The sequence below is a fragment of the Chrysoperla carnea genome, chromosome X, assembly GCF_905475395.1.
Source record: "Chrysoperla carnea chromosome X, inChrCarn1.1, whole genome shotgun sequence".
NCBI classification, from domain to species: domain Eukaryota; kingdom Metazoa; phylum Arthropoda; class Insecta; order Neuroptera; family Chrysopidae; genus Chrysoperla; species Chrysoperla carnea.
In genome coordinates, this window is record NC_058342.1 from 26063390 (window position 1) to 26082351 (window position 18962).

The 18962-nt window shown below is 33.3% G+C and overlaps 1 protein-coding gene across 8 annotated transcripts in view; it reads left to right on the forward strand.

The window, feature by feature from the left end:
* LOC123302467 overlaps positions 1-18962 on the forward strand; it is a 54724-nt gene that overhangs the window by 23490 nt on the left and 12272 nt on the right. For 5 of the 8 annotated variants that reach the window (XM_044885380.1, XM_044885382.1, XM_044885386.1 and 2 more), the window contains 9 exons: positions 4060-4255; positions 5398-5842; positions 6419-6930; positions 7827-8400; positions 9089-9397; positions 10538-10620; positions 11888-12262; positions 14099-14135; positions 16524-16663. In XM_044885380.1, coding sequence (XP_044741315.1) covers positions 4060-4255; positions 5398-5842; positions 6419-6930; positions 7827-8400; positions 9089-9397; positions 10538-10620; positions 11888-12262; positions 14099-14135; positions 16524-16663 — 2671 coding nt within the window. The remainder of the gene's footprint in view (positions 1-4059; positions 4256-5397; positions 5843-6418; positions 6931-7826; positions 8401-9088; positions 9398-10537; positions 10621-11887; positions 12263-14098; positions 14136-16523; positions 16664-18962) is intronic. The other 3 variants (XM_044885381.1, XM_044885383.1, XM_044885385.1) reach the window with 3 other exon arrangements.

An 18962-nucleotide genomic window follows, 5' to 3' on the forward strand; every position in this document is an offset into this window, starting at 1 on the left:
ATTTTAATGACAATTTGTCGGAGCTTGCTTACTCCGGTTTGTATAATTTAAATGAGCTCGATGCTCCTATATTAACGCCTAGTATTTTCCTCTTTTCATTATTTATGCGAATTTCACTCTAAATGATATGTGAAAAATGTTGTTAATTTTCAGGAAAATCTAAAAATGTTGGGAATTATGCATCTTTATATTTGCAAAATAAAATTCATTTTCTTTCTTTTAAACTAATCGAATTTTTTCGCATATCATTAGGGAATATTTTGTGTACGTAATTTCGAATATATCGGATTTTTAATCTAGGTAGAATATCCGGTGTAGAATAAATTTGTACAATAAGTGTGTTCAGAAATTTACATTACAAAACTCTTAGAACGAGATTAATGTCAATGGATTTGAATTAGAATCGATTAAAAGATTTGCCTCATCATACTTGGAAACCAATTTCCTCTTTTTTTCTCAACTTATTCAGTAAGCGAAAGTTCTGCAGCCAATGATAGAATCTTAACAATTAATCCGCTTAAGTATTATCCACCATTCCTGTGTTTGGAAACTCAGAAGAATTTTACCTCTTATATAGCCAGGATTTTGCACCTTTGGGACGCCCATAATTTATGATTCTTATTTGTTCCTGCCAGAATATTTCTATTGACAGGTTGAAAAAAATGGAGTTGGGTGGAAAAAGGTTGGAAGTTAATGAAACTTTGGGATGTTTTTCAGGAATGCTTAATTAACATTTTCTCAAGTTTTGGACCACAAGAACCCTGTGCGAAAAGAGGAGGGGAGAGAAACGTACAAAATTCTAGACCACCCTTCGGGTTTTCCTCAATATTTTTTTCTCTTACATCTTATGGCAAAGACTGAACGCCTGGGTCTTGCCACGAAGAGGTGAATTCACTTGAGCTAGCCTTTCTTTGACGAGCTCTCCCATCTGAAATCTGTTGACGTCAAAGCACTTCTGCTGTTCATTAACAACTCCAAATGGTTCATGGAATAGTGGCCGGAGTTGGGTTAAACCCTTCATCACAACGGATCCTTTGGTCTAAGTGTAGTTCCATTTTATTTCTCCTGTTATATCCGAATTAGGATGAAATGTATTTGTAATTATGGTTTCTGATAATTAAGGTCGAAATTTTTGTAGTTTTCCCTCCTCTCCTCTTTTCGCAATGAATCCTGGAGGTCCAAAATTTGAGAAAATGTTAATTAACCATCCCCGAACAACATTTCAAAATTTCATTCGGTTCCGATCTTTTTCTGTCTGAAACTATCTGTTGACTGTACTAGAATGTAAAATCACAAAACTATCATCAAATCCATTGACAATAATCGAGTTTCAAGAAATAATTCCTCATTGTAAACCCAAAAATCAAATTTACTTTTAATGTATAGTCTCAATCTCTGTTAGTTTATCTTTTATTTTCATTGTATTTAGTAAATATAAAAAAAAAAAAAAAAAAAAAAAAAAAAAAACGAATAAACAAATATTGTATACACATGCGCAATACAAAAAATTTCGCACATCACAACATAATAATTTTGTTTCAAAAGAAGTTTAAAAGAAGAAAGACAAAAAAAAAACTTTTAGAATTTTCTTTATAGTAAATATTATCAATTTTTCTAAAATCTATCTCTATTAGAATATCTGTTATTTAGAATTATAAACCACTTCTTTAGAATAGTTAAATTTATATATTTTTTTAAATTATACAGAGTGAGGTATAAAACCAAGTGTTTTTATGTCGGAAAGTACTCACTTTACCGTAAGATACGGGAAGAGTGTACAATTTGTTGCAATACACTCCTTAACTCGAAGCATTTCTCTTTTCATTGCCATAATAGACAAAGAATCCGAAAATTTTATATTTTACAAAAAATTTGTAAAAATAAACAAGTCCGTAAATAGCATAATCTTTTTTGTAGAAAATTAAAAACTCAGACCTGAAAGTGCAATTTACGGGCTTGCAAAATTAAAGGTAGTTATAGGAAAACGTTAGAAAAAATTTCGGGAATCGTTTTTTATCTATTACAAAAATGAACCAACCTATCGGGCCAATTTTTTTTAAATGTTCAGGAAGGTCCATATATCAAAATTTACATCTAACTTGGTGCCGCTAGAAAATTTGGCCATGGCTATATGCCAAATAGGCCAATTATTAGAATCCATTTCTGAGGTGATTTTTGAAAATTTAAAACGTTGAAAATATTAAAGAAAATGGGCCAGAAACGTATGTGGTTTTCAACGAACACGGTGGTTTTCTTCTATCTATTCTAAATTTTTTTTTTAAAGTTTTAAAATTTCCAAAAATCACCTCAGAAATGGATTCTAATAATTAGCCTATTTGGTCCACAGCAATGGCCAAACTTTCTAGCGGCAACGAGTTAGATGTATATTTTAATATATGGACCTTCCTAACAGTAAAAAAAAAATTGGCCCCATAGATCGAAGTACAAAAAAATTCTTTCTTCTTAAATGATTCGCCTATTTGAGTTAAGAAACGTATTGCAACAAACAGCAGTTCTTTCTCTTTTCTAAAGGTAGAGTATTTTACGCTAAAAAAAACTTGGATATCATGCCCTACTTTGTATGAAACAGCATGTATTTTGTTTTATTTCTAAACATCATTCTCATCTTCGTAATGTCTCGTATTTGAAAAGTTTTATAAACAGTGTTTGGTCGTTATTTGAATATATTTATTTGCGAAATATTAACGATCGTATACACAGGTCTGGAAGATCCACGTACTAATTTTGAAAACACATTTCTCGATAGCAGCGCAGTTTGCTAAATATAGTTGAGTTCATGAAGTTCATCGGATTTAGCCGAACTGAGTGCTCAATATTGAGTCATGTCTAGTATCAAAAAGAAAATATGGATTTCCGTTTTGTGTGCTGGATACCACGATAGCTAGGTTCGGTCAAAAGCAACCAAATTAACTGGGGATCTGTGTATACGATCGCGGCAAAGATACATGTATTTTGAAAAGTAATTAAACGAAATTTTGGATCGTATTCAGAGAAATGCTTTAAGATTGCACTTGTAGAGCTAACGTGGCCATTATATCAAGCTTAAATAATGAGTCACTTGTATTATATTTCTATGATCTTAATTGTATATAAAGCTTTTTGTTTTTTATGGGTCCGTTGCAATTTTTATTATCAATTTTAGCTAATTTCGATTATAGATTTGATAGATGCCGCATTTACAACTGTTGTGTGTGTTAAAGCGGATTTTTGGTGGAGGCCGCCTTAAGCAGCCGTTCCTGTTTTTTTTAGTCTTCGGAAATCTACTTGAGGCCCTCACAAAAGCTCTTAAAAAAAATTTGTCTATTTCGTTCGACTTTCCTTCTATTTGTCACTTTTTTTTTTTAGTCCTCGTGAACTTTATTTTTATGTGAAAATACAAAAACTTACTTTAGTAATTTTGCATTTGAGTCACTCCTTCACACTATGATAAAACACATTCTCTGTTTAAGTAGTGTTTTATTGGATGAATTTTATTTTAAGGAATATATTTTTTATTAATTGATTATTATAAGAGTAGGTTAATTATCTCGTAAATTAGGCCTCAGATCCAAATTTGGTAAAGAACATTTTCTTCTTTTTTTCTCGGCTTATTCAAGAAGCAAAAGTTCTGCAGTCAATTATAAAAACACCCTGTATTGTTTGTAATGTAAAGGCAAAGCTAAATCCTCAAAATTTTTGACTTCGGCGGACGACTGTGTCATTCTTAAAAATAAAAGATGAACTCAAAAATTTGATGCAGCGCTCACGCCTTTTTCATGTTTAATTATACTAAATTATAAGTGCTAAAACTGATAATATAAGTTCTAAAAATAATTTAATTTCTTTACTAATGTATAACATTTATCATCTTCTTTTCCACTATTAGTATTTCTAATCGTTACCAAGTAAAAACTATATGCTTGAATTTAACCATGTAATTCTAGATAGATATTTGTAACCAATTTTAAAATACATGCATCTTCGTTCGGATGTACAAAATAATCATTTTTCTAAAAATTTGTGATTTGACTAAAGAATTTGATTGCTTTTTTTTTTTAGGGTAATTGAAATAGCGGGTGGCCGTGAAATATATTCACAAAGTCGTACAAAGGCAGCACGTAAATCACGTTATATTGGTGATTATGCGGATAAGAAAAAAGGTGTATGGGATGTACGAACACGTTGTAGTGATTCATTAAAACATAATAATCCACGTGAAGTTACGGAAACCGTATTCTCGACAGAAGTATGTTCGGTATGTTAAATACCATATTTTTTTATTTTTGTTAAAGAAATTCGGCCGTCACATGACTAGTAAAGTTAGCAACTAATTTATATTGATTGTATCACGTAAATGTTTTTTAATGCTTTAAAAATATCGTAAAAGATAAAATTTATACGTCAATTTGACCAAAGTTTTTTTATGTTTTCTTTTTGGAAAGCACCGTTAGGAAATGCTTTTTTATTGCACAAAAAGAATCTGCGATAAATTTTCTTCATGATGAAAATATTTTTGAAGCTCAATCACCGATTAATTTTTGTACAATTTTCATTATTGTGAGTTCCTCCATAAGGTGCCGTGTTAAAAATCACAAAATTTTAAAATAAAATAATTCGCAATTTTGCCCCGTATGAGGCCTCAAAACTGTGTTTATTGTGATCAAGGGACCTTGAACTATCATTTTCCGCAAAAAAATGAACATTCTCCGGACTTGCTCAAACAGCCGAACTACTTTAAATTACATTTATATAAAATCCGATTGAATCCAACTTGAATGGCCCACTAACCTTAACTTTATACGAGCTCCCTCTTGACAAAGAAAAAATAAAATTGCGTCTTCTTACTTTTGCAAGCCCAAATGTATCTTTTCAATGGGCTATTGTAGGCCCACAAATTTTCTATTGATTTGTATTCCAAATGATACCTTATGATCAGAGATCTATCACGAAGAAAGGACCTCGCAAGGAAAATGGCTTTCTGTGAAACTATTTCTAGTCCATCATAAAATGTTCTTTGGATAAATCTTATCAAAAGCTCTCACGGTTACAAAAATTTTATAAGGAACATTTTTTATATTTAAACTTTTGTTCTATCTCTAACGATTTTCAAGATGAGTCCTACGAACCCATAACAGACGGACATACAGACAGACAACCGGAAATGGACTAATTGGGTTATTTTATGAACACCTATGTGTTCGTAGTATCAATATTTTTAAGCGTTACAAATTTGGCACTAAACTTGGTATACCTAGATATATTTCATATACAAGCTTTTTATCTAAAATTGTCCTGGCGCTCGTACATCCTTAAAACCAAACTAATATACCCTCATTTATTGCAAATATATATAGTGTAATAAAATTAAAGTAAATTAACCACATAAAATGGTTGCAGGTACGACATCAACGACCTAACGTACACTCAAACAATGTATATACAAAAGCAAATAGTGTTGTTCCAACAACGGAGGCAACAGTTGTAAGTCCATCCAGACAAATGACTGTTGTATCATGTGGTGAAGTTGTTGTGTTTGATGATATCGGTGATAATTGGCAAGGTTTACGACTTGATTTATGTCAAGACAATAATAAACAACAGACACAAGCGCAGCAGCAACAATCGCAACAACAACAAACACAGTCTCAACAAATTGTAAAATTACCGTCATCGGAGAGTAATGACCGAGGAACGGAACAATCAAGTAGAGAGGATTCACCGAACGAGACATCACAGTATCATCGAACTACGACTGACTTTTTTAAAATCGTTACGTCAGTGTCTGATTTTGATGCTGATTCCTTATCACCGGAACCGAATAACAAAGTTGCTCAAATGATTGGTATGTTATCAAATTAAATATTATAATTTTTTATTAAGGTTATACGATCACGATCGAACTATCTGTCTGTCGATCGAACTATCATCTTCATAACATGGGAATTTCTAATGATCCTACTTGTAGAGGCTGTATGGAGGATGACGAAATCTATATACATGTTATTTGCACCTGCAGAAATCTGCGGGGTGTTCAGAATGTTCGGGTTCGAAACCTTGGGATTCAGATTGTTCGGGGCCATCTATCGAAACCTTGGAGCCATCTATCCTGGGAGAGTTCCCGACGGAGAATCTATGGGCTTTCTGTATGTAGTCTGGCTCCGATAAAATCCTTTAGCTTCATCCGATTTTAATAGCGCCTCCCAAGACGTCTCGTGCTCAGGTGACAAATTGTTCTCAAGGAGGGCACAGAGGACTCTTGGTCTATGTGCTAGGGACTCACTTGCGGTACCTCTTTTTTATTTTATTGAATAAATCGAACTGAATAGTTGAAAAAAATGAATTCAAAATATTGCTAAATTCAAATGAATTCGATTTTGTGTATTTAATTAAAATATTCTAAATTTCTACTTTGTTACAGGTAATCTACCAATTGCTGTATATGAAGGATCACCGCGACGTTATGGACCACGGCAACCTGAAACGAATACACAATCAAACCATCCAACATTACCTAGTGCACATAGTTTATTGGCATCACCATCCGTGTATCCACCACGACCTGGTTTTCCACAACGTGTGGTCACCACACCTAGTGAAAATGAACCACAACAAATGAATTCACCTACCTCAGATGCCGAGAACACAGTACATCCAGTAAATTCAACATTTGATTATTTGTATGAATTTTCGGAAACGCGTAAAGTATTGGAGGAATTTTTTAAATGTCCACCAGAGAATGAGAACTCATTGTTAGAGGAGACGTCATTCCAGGATTTAGATTATGAGTTACATAGACAAGCTGGATCTGGGGATTCAGGTAGTTCCTATGTTGGTCAAAGACTGGCCAAAGTTCGTGCTGATCAAAATGAATATTTATCACATATGGATTCACCAAGAAAACCTAATGTATCCGATTTTCCAAGAATACAGGTTGGTATTTATTTTAACAAATAATGACTTTTTTCGGAGAGGAGCTTGGATCTACGACATCTATGGGGGTAAAATATAATTTATAATGCTAGGATATCGAATTTATTGGCAAAGTTTTCTAAAAATTTTAACCAAACAGAGTTTTTAATCAAACAGAGACTTAATCTTTTTCTGTATATTTTCTTCCATGCCAGAGGGGTGCAAGTGCATCCCTTTTGTCTCCCTGGCACCTCCCATGAATATAAATTTTTAAATAAGAATTTGTTTATGTACTGAAATCAATTTTCAAAGGTACTAAAAAAGGTTCTATGTACCCTACTTGAGAAAAACTTGTCATCCGAAGGTGAGACGTCTGCGGGTAATAGATGTTTTTTAAGCAGATGATACAATTGCATTCTGTCGAGGCCAGACGCCACGCAGAAGACTCAGCTTCTCCGGCGAGATTTATCCTGGCCTATAGCTTCTCCGTCGGTTTCTGCAGATGCAAATAACCTGATTGAGGTTTCATCGTTCTTCATACAGGCCCTACAAGTGGGATCATCAGAGATCCTGTCCTGTCAAGAGTCTTATTACCCTTATCAACTGTGCTCTGGTTTCAGACGAGCACAGTCGAATGGCCTAGCTGTGGTTACACACAGTTTGGGCCAGTTTTGCTCAGAAATAGTAAACGCCATAATATACATAAGTCAAAATTTATTCACAAAGTTCTCTCTCCGCCCTTTTGTTATTCTCCAGGACTTCTAGTATGTTGTACTATAGGTTTCAGTAACAAGGGACATTACAAATTATATTTTATTTGATCCATCCGTGGTGTCTTGGCCTGCTTTCATAATATTTGACGTCCCTAAAATTATATATTTATATTTGTTAAATAAAATGAAAATTTTAATTATCAGGATCATGAAGTATTAGAGCACGAAAACAATTTCTTGGATCTATCAGTGGGTACAGGTTCAAGTGGTGATCTAGGTGAAACTGAAGTAGGTTTACAAGTGGGCCATAGTCGTAATTTTACATTATCCCCCGAGACAACGGATTGTGATTCAAATTGTGGTGATTTAGACAGTGAAATGTCATTAATGCTGATGGAGAATGAATTGGGTCCATCAGCTGTCGGACTATTAGGTTCTAGTGGTGATTTAGTGGCGCCAACCGATTCATTAAGACTATATTCAAGTATGCCTGTCCTAGAAGATGGTTTATCGTCAGGACATGCTAGTGATACAGATAATAATAATCCAACGGTAATATTAATGAAACGACAAATTACCGAAATTGAACGTGAAATTATACAAAGAAGTCATTTAAACGATAATAATTTATCCTCAACTTCGAAACTAATTGAAAATAATTCTAAAGAAAATGGATCGTTAGATCGAAGTTCACCTGTTGAAATACTCATTGGTAATGAAACTTCGGTCAATTCTTTCCAAGAAAATGAGACTGAATTACATAATATTGATCCCCTTGGTAAGTTTTATTTATTTATCTTAGAAGTGCCCTAGAAAGTATCCTTGTTTCCAGAAGACGTGTTTAACGTCGGAAGGAAAAATCAAAATAAAAAGGACAAATGTATGACCTTTTATGAGAAGGACTATACACAAGGAGTCGTACCAATTTGTAGGTATCCCGACAATTCTATTGCCTATGAGCCCCGGTATGGATTAGTCAGGCCCTGATCTTGTTAAGAGGATATTCTGGTCTAGAAGCCTCAATTGTTGGCACTTTTAAAACTAAGATTATAAGAAAATGAAAAACATTTATTTAGCCATTTTTTCATATAATATTTTAAAAATGCAAAACAAAAAAAAAATTAAAAATTCTTCAAGCTACAGGCCTATGGTTGAAATGGGGGTTACAAAAAAAACTCGGCACCCTGGTTGATACGATTTTAGCCCTTGTAGTGATCTGAATCAAAAAAATTGTATATTCTTAATTAGTAAAGATATCGTTTTAACTGTCGGTCAAAAAAAATTCAGCAGTCATGCAGTCGCACAAATGAACTCATTTGTTTATCAAAATATAAATCGTTACAAACTTAAAAAAAGTTTTCTTCAAATTTCTAGACCAGAATACTCCCTTAAATTGTTATAGACACTTCGATCTAGTTTCATCAAATATATTCGAAAATTGAAAGAGAAAAAACGATATGTTTTAGTATCAGAAGTTACACCTCCTCCACCTGCACCAGCGCCACATAGGCGACCAAGTGATGTAGCAATTACTGAAATTGAAGAAAGTCCTCCTGACCGTGTCGAAGCGGCAATTCAAGATATACGTCTTGCACTTCAACGTACCAAAACACTGCCTTTCACATTAACAAATGTTGCACCTCAAGTAAGTCCGACTGAACAGGACTCATCGAGTCCTGTATGGGTACCTAGACAACGGGGTATGTCTGGTGCAAGTCGTGATTCCGATTCTGTTGAACGGAAAGCTCAGAGCGGCGAAGAAGCGGGTGATGAAGGTATATTATATATTTTTATAATTGTTTTTATTCAGAATGTACTTCTAGAATGTATTCGAAATCTTATTGAGCATTTACTTTACAAAAATGGAATTAAAATATTTTTGGTCCATTCCCCAATATTGCTTTAATTCATTCTCAAAACGAATTAAGGCTGTTATGGTGGAAGAGGGTCTCATTGTCCCTCTCACTCTGTCCCATGCAAAATGCATATAACGAAGTATCTGCCGCCATTTAAAATAAAGAAATTTTATCATAGTCCCGGATCGAATCAAATTTGCTTGTGTTAGTAAAATAATCGAATTTTTTAACTTTTTGACGTCATCAGAATCCATAAACTTTAATTTTGCTCTATCACATCCAAGTTTTATCCAATTTTGATAAACCAAGTATGTAATCCTACTAAATTTGGGTCATATTTTTCAAGTTTGTGATCAAAATTAACCTAGTTCTAATTCGTTTCAAGAATGTGGAGTCCTGATCCCGGAACTCTACACATAATTGATAACTAGCGAAAAACTGACATCATAGCTGAAAAGAGTTACCCAAAATTAGTGGATTTCAAAAAAAATTCCAATAAGATCGGATCAAATTTGCCTGTGTTTTCAAAAAAATCGAATTTTTTAACTTTATGACGTCATCAGAATCCATAAAATTTAATTTTGCTCTATCACATCCAAATTTTATCCAATTTGGATAAACCAAGTATGTAATCCTACTAAATTTGGGTCATATTTTTCAAATTTGTGATCAAAATTAACCTAGCTCTAATTGGTTTCAAGAATGTGGAGTCCTGGTCCCAGAATTGAGCACATAAATGATAGCTAGCGAAAAACAGATATCACAGTTGATGTAAATGACCCAAAATTGATAGGTTTCAAAAAAATTCCAATTAGATTGGATCAAATTTGCCTGTGTTTTCAAAAAAATCGAATTTTTTAACTTTATGACTTTATATAAATTAATGAGCGCCTTTTACATGATTCTTTAGTAAATTTTTGCTGTACGTATAAAACATACGTTTTGTTTTGCGCCCCTATTTCTTATGCCCCGGTCGCGGGTGCCTCCTTTACCACCCCCTAGTTACAGACCTGTACAGAAATATTGTATGTAAATAAATAAATACATATTTCTTTCTAGAAGAAGCGGATACAGATTTAGAAACAGATCGATTATTAGGACAACATCGAACTGACGACCAAGGATTTTATGATGATAAATTGGTGAGTTTACAGTTTTTTACGTCATTTTATTTTTTCTATAACGTTTTTTTTTCTTTAATTTTATTTTTGTACTATTATTATTTTTTAATTGGGAGTGGAACACTAATCATTACGCTAATTTGCAATATTTAGCTTTGGTATTATACAATTTTTAGCCAGGTGTTAGAATTTTTTGGCCAATAGCATTCATTCTAAGATATGTATACAATTTTTATACAAATTTTTTATAAAGATTTCTATATTTTTAACCCCCAAACCAAACAAAAGGGGTGTTATAAGTTTGACCGCTATGTGCGTGTGTGTCTGTCTGTCTGTAAAATATTGGAAACCTGCCAAACAGCATCGTTTTCAAAAATTCTTCTTTCTACGTGTTTCCTAGACATTTATAGCCCAGTTTCTAAGGAGTAATTTTGTGCGCTGATCACGAAGTTTACGACCCAACTTTTGCCGCCATCTGATTTATTTTATCTCATGTAGAACCAGAGATATTGATCAAAATGCGTTTAGGCTACACAGGGCCCAATATATCAGTAATCTAAGAAACGGCTCCAATGATTTTCATAAAAATTGGTATGCAGGAATTTTTTGAGGCGAAAAATCGATCTAGCTTGGTTTCATTTTTAGAAAATGTCGGTTTATCCGTGTTTTCAGGAAAAACTGAAACAAACTGAAAAACAAAACTCTTACTGCCATTTATTGGCGAATAGTAATACTATTATTTTTTTAAATTGGGGGCAATGAACTGCTTTACCGACACTGAAACATTAAAGATAGATTTCAGTAGATGGCGTTGTTACAAGAGTAGTATACAGTGGGTTTTTGTGTAACGAAAAATCAATCTAGCTAGGTTTCATTTTAAGAAAACGTCGTTTTCTCTCGAAAACGGCTCCAACGATTTTCATGACATTTAGTATGTAGTGAATTTCGGGGGGTCATCAAAAATCAATCTAGCTAGGTTTTATTTAAAATAAAAATTTGGATATGAAAAATTATATACATATCTTAAATTTTACATACATTTTTGGGTGAAAAACTACAAAAAACCAAACACATTATTTTCAGAAACCGAAAAACAAAACTACATTAAGTATTTTCCTCACAAATCAAAAAAAAAATTACAAAAATACAACACAAAAAAAAAAATTCAAACACGCTTTCAAAATTAAAAAAAAAAAATACAAAAACATTTCTTACAACTTTGTATTTGTTGTAAAAAATAATCTATATATATTCTTTTTTTTGGTATTTTCCAATTTGGTTTGAATAGGAATGGCGAAAACCGAAATCCAGGACCATAATGCCTTCATCCACAACAAAATCAACCCCTCCAAAACCTATATTAGCACTATCACCAACTCAACAACAAGCGGTAACGGTGTCAGTGGGGGGTGATCGTTCAAATGGGGCTGGTACAAATGGTTGTGATGACAGTAGTAATAATGTGATACCATTGAATTGTACCGCAATTGTTACAAACAATAATCCATTAATCCAAACAGCCAATAATAATAATAGTACATCCTCACCTCAACCGCCACAATCCACAAGTCCCTTAACTGAGCAGTCTAATGGCAGTCCATCAGACAAAAATTTATCACCACAAAGCCAGAAAGGGTCCAATACATCTGTCAAATCTAAAAAGGTGTTGTTTCATTAACAATTTTATTTAATTTAATATCGGAGGTTTGCTCTCTGTTTCTTTTTTTTTTTTTAAATATCGTAAATCATTTTACTTTGGTATATGACCTCGAATGTTCTAAGATATTTACGCAATTTTAGAATTACATCGAAACTATCGAATGAGTCACCATCGTGCAGTCCGCCACCAAATTAGCAAATAGTAACATTCATAATAAGAGTAATCACTAGCTAATTCTTACTGATGATGACTACTTGGTAATCGAAAATACGTATTTTAAAAATACAAAAAACTGATCGAGGAAATTGGGGCAAAAATCGAAATTTATATCGAATGATCGATCACATTGACTACAGAATCATTGATTGTCAAAACCCGAATTAATCGAGTAAATAAGACAGAAAAATACTGTAAAATGTTCGAAACCTGCCAAACAGCAACGTTTTCAAAAATCCTTTTTTCTACGTGTTCCTTAGATCATTATAGTCCAGTCTCCTGGTAGGTTTTGATTAATTTTTTTTTACGAATGACTGGAAGGGTAATTTTATGTGCTGGTCACGAATTTTTAGGCCATTTTGCTCCCTGAGGCGAGGAAAAAAGATATGGCCATTTTTACCGTTTTGAATAATTTTTTTCGAGTAAGAGGTTGACTCGGAATATATGCCGGAAAAGATAGTGGAGTGTTTCACCTCGTTAAAATCAACCATTTCCAGAAAATCGTAAAATTGAGGTTTTAAAAAATGCAGTTATTTAAAAAAAATCAAAATAGGCCTTGTAGAGTTTGATCAATATTCCGACTTCTGAGCTAATTTAGCAAAAATTCGGGCCACGAAAAAGTGGTTAGTTTTCGAGGTTAGAATTATTTTAGATTGGTCAACATTTTACACGTTGTTAGAGTTCGACCCAACTTTTGCCGCCATCCGATTTCATTTAATTCATCTAGAACCAGAGATATTGATCAAAATGCGTTTGTGGCTACCTTGTCCTAGAAAAAAAATTCAAAATATGGGCGGTAGATTGGTTCTTTCAAAGAGGTATAACAAAATAGGGGGTGCTATTTGAAACTTCAAAGTTGGGGTGGATAAGTGTGAAGGGGAGAAACCTAAAATTTTCTAGGTACCATTTTTGAACTTTCCCTTCGATATCTAAATCGACGTGTTTTCATTCAAAACGATTATTAAGGGTGGATACGTTTGAAATGAACACACTGTATAATCAGCTTAATAGTACCTTAACCAGAAGATAAATTAGAAAACTTTATTTCGTGTCGACTTTTGTAATTCTAAAATTGAGTAAATTTCTTCGGAGACATTCAGTATGTATACCTCTGCTTTTTTTTTCTTTACGCTGACCATATTTAAATTAAGTGCGCAAAAATTTTGACACAACGACAAATGGCAGACAAAAAATAAGTTAACATTTTTGATTTGCTTAAAGCTTTTCGCTTTAAATATATTTTTTCAAGTAGTATAAATATGCTTAATTGGCTTTTTTTTTAAAAGGAATGGCGTAAAAAATATAATCAATTTTTTTCAGGCAAAAATTTTTTTTCTAGATATTTTTTTAATAAGTGCTATGCATTTATTTTTCAATCGTGCGCATGTTTTCATTTAGAAAATTGCATGAACTCGATAATGAAAAAGAAAATATATTGTCATAACGCATGCGAACAAAGCTTAGTTTTAGTATTTAAAATAAATAGCTTTATAAAATTATGAAGAAAAAAATGTATAAAAAACCAAATTTGGTTTTTATTCTTAAAACAATTTAAAAAAAAATTTTTGTTTTTTTTATTAAAATGTATACTTATATTTGGTTTTTCTTTATTTTCTTGTGCAGGACAAGGAAAACAAGAAGAAGGGAAGAAATAAAGAAGGTAAATCCTTTTTTGTTATGAAATATTACGTCAATGCCTCCCCCCCCCCACTGAGCTATATTCTATAATCTGTCTACGGACCTTGAATCCTTATAAATCATATCAACGCACGCTCGTATACACAGAATTAAAAGCACTTTAGAAAAGATGAATCGCTTATTGACATAGGCGTCGCCAAAGGGAGGCGGATAGATGAAATATTACGTCAATGCCCCCCCCCCCCCCCACTGAGCTATATTCTATTATCTGTCTACGGACCTTGAATCCCTATAAATCATATCAATGTACGCTCGTATACACAAAAATAAAAGCACCTTAGAAAAGATGAATCGCTTATTGACATAGGCGTCGCCAAAGGGAGGCAGATAGGGGCAGCTCTCCCTCTCTAAAGATTCACAAAAATGGTTCTAAGTACCCACGAATTTTTAAACAAAATATTTTCTCCTAAAAAATGACCCCTTTAACCTTCTTAGTATGAAATTAGAGTCAATGAAGCTACATAAAAATTTTCAATTAATGAAAAACAGCCCTTATTTGGACCCTCAGGGGAAAATAAAGTTATATACAAAAAAATGTTTCAAACAAAAGTTTATTTATAAGAAACATTTTTTACACTGACACTTTTGTTCTATCTCTTATGGTTTACAAGATGGGTCTTACGGATCCAAGACCAAATGGATTTTTGAACTTAAACTCATTTTTTATGTCCTGAGCCCGATATAAACAAATTTAAGTTCAATTTTTGTAACTGAAGTTTTCTGGTGTATACGAGCGTGTTTTTATACAAGTGTGTCATTTTTTTTGAATCCGTATTTATATTAAATTCTATAAAAATTAATTTTTGTTTGTTTAAAAAAATGCTTACATTTTTGGATAAAATAATTCGTAAGTATATATTACCCAAGCCAAATCAAAGGGAGTTGACAAAATTTATAAAAATTGTTTTAAAATACCCTTAAACGTATCTGTATACATATGTCTAGAAAAGTTCCGGAACAGTTCCAATGTCGTATTTGTTGGGCCTATTCATATACCCCTGAAACCTTATCAAAAATTTTGAATGGAAACTTTCATTATTTATTGCCCAAGTACTCACCGAATAATGTGTTTGTCTACTTAGACTTAGGTTGCGCTTTCGTACTCAGGCAGCGGCAGTGTGAACAATTATAGGGGCGGTAGAATTGATCACATTGTCGTCGCTTGGATAAGAACGTAGTAACCGACTACACCCACATCAAAAATGTATTTGTAAATATGTTTGTAATTAAATAAATAAGGATTAACAAATAATGATGTGGATGGCCTCTGTTATAGGCGTATATGTCAGAGAAACGGATGTTAAACCCCATTATGATTATTATTATTATTGCCCAAGTACTCACCGAATAACATGTTTCTAAAAAGGCTAATTTCTATAAGAATTTCCGCCAAAGGATTGAGATTTTTTCCTGAGGAAGCAGAGCGTTTCATTCCCGTAAAGGATCCCACACAAATTAAATGTAAATTGGGTCCCGGTCAATTTGGCTGAAATTGTGAAATGTTATAGATCTCGACATTCTGATCAAAAGTTATCATTGTCCAAAAGTGATTCTTGTGGATAGTTTCGGAGATATACAGGGGGAAGTGTGTGATATTGAGTTACCGTTTCTGAGTCTCTAGTATTAGTATTCGAAAGTACTCGGGGTTTTTGTAGTTGCCAAGACTGGAAGATCACTTATGTCCTAAAATTATTTTGAGGTCAAGTCAAGGTCGTATCACACACTTCTCCCCTGTATTTCTCTGAAACTATCCATAGAATCACTTTAAGTCAATGATAACTTTTGATCAGAATGTCGAGATCTATAACATTTTACAATTTCAGTCAAATCGACCGGGACCTAATGATCTGCGAATTTTTTAGCTCTTGTACCCAGCATTGCTACGAGTTGCCCATAACTGTAATGGAGTCGAGTTAGCCCGGGCTTACGAGTTTTTTATCAGCTATGTTAACCATGTGATTAAAATATTCAGACGCTCTGCGAGTTTATCATGTCTTTTACGGGGTTGAGCTATCACGAGCCTATGGGTTTTTTGTCCCTTGAATTAATAATGAAATACCCAGACATCCTGCGAATTGGACATGTCTCTAATGGAATCGAACCAGCATGAATCTGTTATTTTTTTGGCTTCTACGAGTTAGCCATTGACGATCTATGGGTTCTGATAATCTTTTTCCAGGGTGTAATTTTTGAAGGATGAATTTCCGAGGATGAAATGACCGGGGGATGAAATTATTGAACAGACGAATAAACAAACTTTCAAATTCATAATATTAGTATAGCTATGTCAACTCCTAAGTGAAATTTTTTTGATAAAACTTAATTAATTCGTAAAAAATGTTTTATTTAGGACTTCATGAACCGTCAGTGTTAATCGAAGGAGTTCTATTTCGTGCGAGATATTTGGGATCAACGCAATTAGTCTGTGAAGGTCAACCAACGAAAAGTACTCGAATGATGCAAGCGGAAGAGGCTGTTTCACGTATTAAGGTATTTAAAAAAAACAAAATTATTTTCTCATTAAAAAACTTTTATTTTTTTACATAATTTTTTTTTTTATAAATAAATTACGCTTTGGATAATTCTGCCCCCACGACATTCGCTGTGTTTATACATTTACTTTGCACTAATTTTGTAAATTTTTCAAACAGTTAATAAAAATGTAGGATGTTGTTACTAATTGGGTTAAAATTTGAAATTGTTTTAATGTTTAACGGGTTAGAGTCCTTATAATTGGTTTTCACATTTTCCTCCCAACTAAAAATTTGTTTATTGCTAAGGGTCACTGATCTACTTTAATATCTAGCTGATGCAAGCTAGAAAATCCTAAATCTGATACACTTTAGCTTGATACACGCTACAGTGATCCGGTAGTCGAAATGATTAACCTAGATTTTCAGGGAAAATCCCATAACCTACTCACTTCTCTAACTTTAGTATAAGATCTATCAGTATAAAATACCACGCCCTTTGGCTTAACCAAGTTCTCATCTCAATCCTGCCTGGAGGGGATCTTTACCGAGAACTTTTTCCGGAAGTTAGGAGAGGATAGAACGTAGTCGACGGATCTTGGAAGTGAGTATCTTCGTAAGATCCGTGCATGACCATAATGCTTCTCAGTCCAGGGTTAGACAAGATTTAGCATGAGGGCCGCACCTGCTACGCATTTGTCTCCAAAGAAGTCAGTTGGCAACAGATGGAGAATTACATCAAGTGCTTTAGATGGTGTTGTCCGTAGACATCCCGAGATTAGTACGGATGCTAACTGTTGGACTTTACCTAGTACTTTTTGGTGGATTTCTTTTTCTAGTGCGGTTCACCATACCAGTGACCCATAGAATAGTATGCTCCTGATGACCGCAATATATAGCCAGTGAACCAATTTAGGGCCTACTGTTTCCCCATGGCCTTTTTGCAAGTGTATAATTCCACAGTTGCCTTTCGGGACCTTTCCAAGAAGTTGGGGGTCCCCATAGTAGCTTTTGGTCCAGGATGATGCCTACATATTTGGCTTTCTCCGATAGGCGAATTAGCTAGCCCCCCTATGATCTAGCAATGTCCTACCCGCAGATTTCAGCTGCAACTTAACCAAACAAACAAATCCTTACTAATATACAAATTTTAAATGGGATGCTTCCTTCTATAACCAAAATAAGGACCCTATTTTTTGTTTACTTTTCTGGGCATTGGCGATTGTCAAAGGGCTAAAAAAAACTCGTGTTCATATTGTTAAGAATGTATAAATATTTGGACCCAATAAAATTATGCACAGTCCAAAATTTTATATAATTCCAAATTTCGTTTTTTTTTTTCAATGTTTTTTACAAATCATTTTCATAAAATTTCAAAAAATATTTTTATCTATTTTATTTTTTTGAAAATTGTGTGTGTTTTATGTTGTGGGCATTATTGGAGTTCCAGGCTTCAAAATTTTGTTGTCACCATATTTTTTCATGTAGCCAAAAAAAAAAAAATATATAAATATATTTTTTTAAGACCCAAAACAAAAAATTATTTCCAAAAATAAAGAAAAACTGATTTCCAAAAGTAAAAATAACTTATTACAGTCAAAATCGGCTATAGCACGATGTCGCTTATAACGACTCAATCCAAATACTATAACAACGACTTATCGGTTATAACGCTCAACAGTCATTATTATTGAGGCGTATTTACTTAATTTAGAACCTTATAAACATTGCGGACGCCTCAACTCGACCCTTTGCTATTCCAGTTTGTTTTTTGACAACGGGGCTTTGATTTGTCCTCGGAGAAGAATGATTTAAAGTAAAAGTGTTATCAAATTAACTCCTAGGGACATTTCTCTGAAAAATAATTATTCCGTAGAGATAAAAAGATGTTGGGGCGTCTCAAACTGATCCTTTGCTATTCCAGTTTCGATCTTTTATTTTTCCTCGGAAAAGTGAAAGAGTTCTTCGTTTCTTTCACGAAAGAAAACTATTCCAAATAATCGGATGTTGTTGTAACCGGTTTTGACAATATTTTTATTTTACGCATGTGTGTTTTATTATATTTAAAGCATGGAACAAATTTTATGTGCGTTCCAAATTTGGAAATCATGTTGATCCAATAGACGTTTATTGATTTATTTTTTTTAGGTAAACCCAACTAAGAAAAAAAAGATTAAGCGAGTTTGGTAGAAAACATGCCACTCGCTTCATCTTTCCCCCCCAAATAGTTTACAAAAGCGCACAGTAGAAATTACAATGCAATTTTGAAGACATTTTAAAAATGAAAAAAAAAAAATTATAATAAGACCTGTAATTTT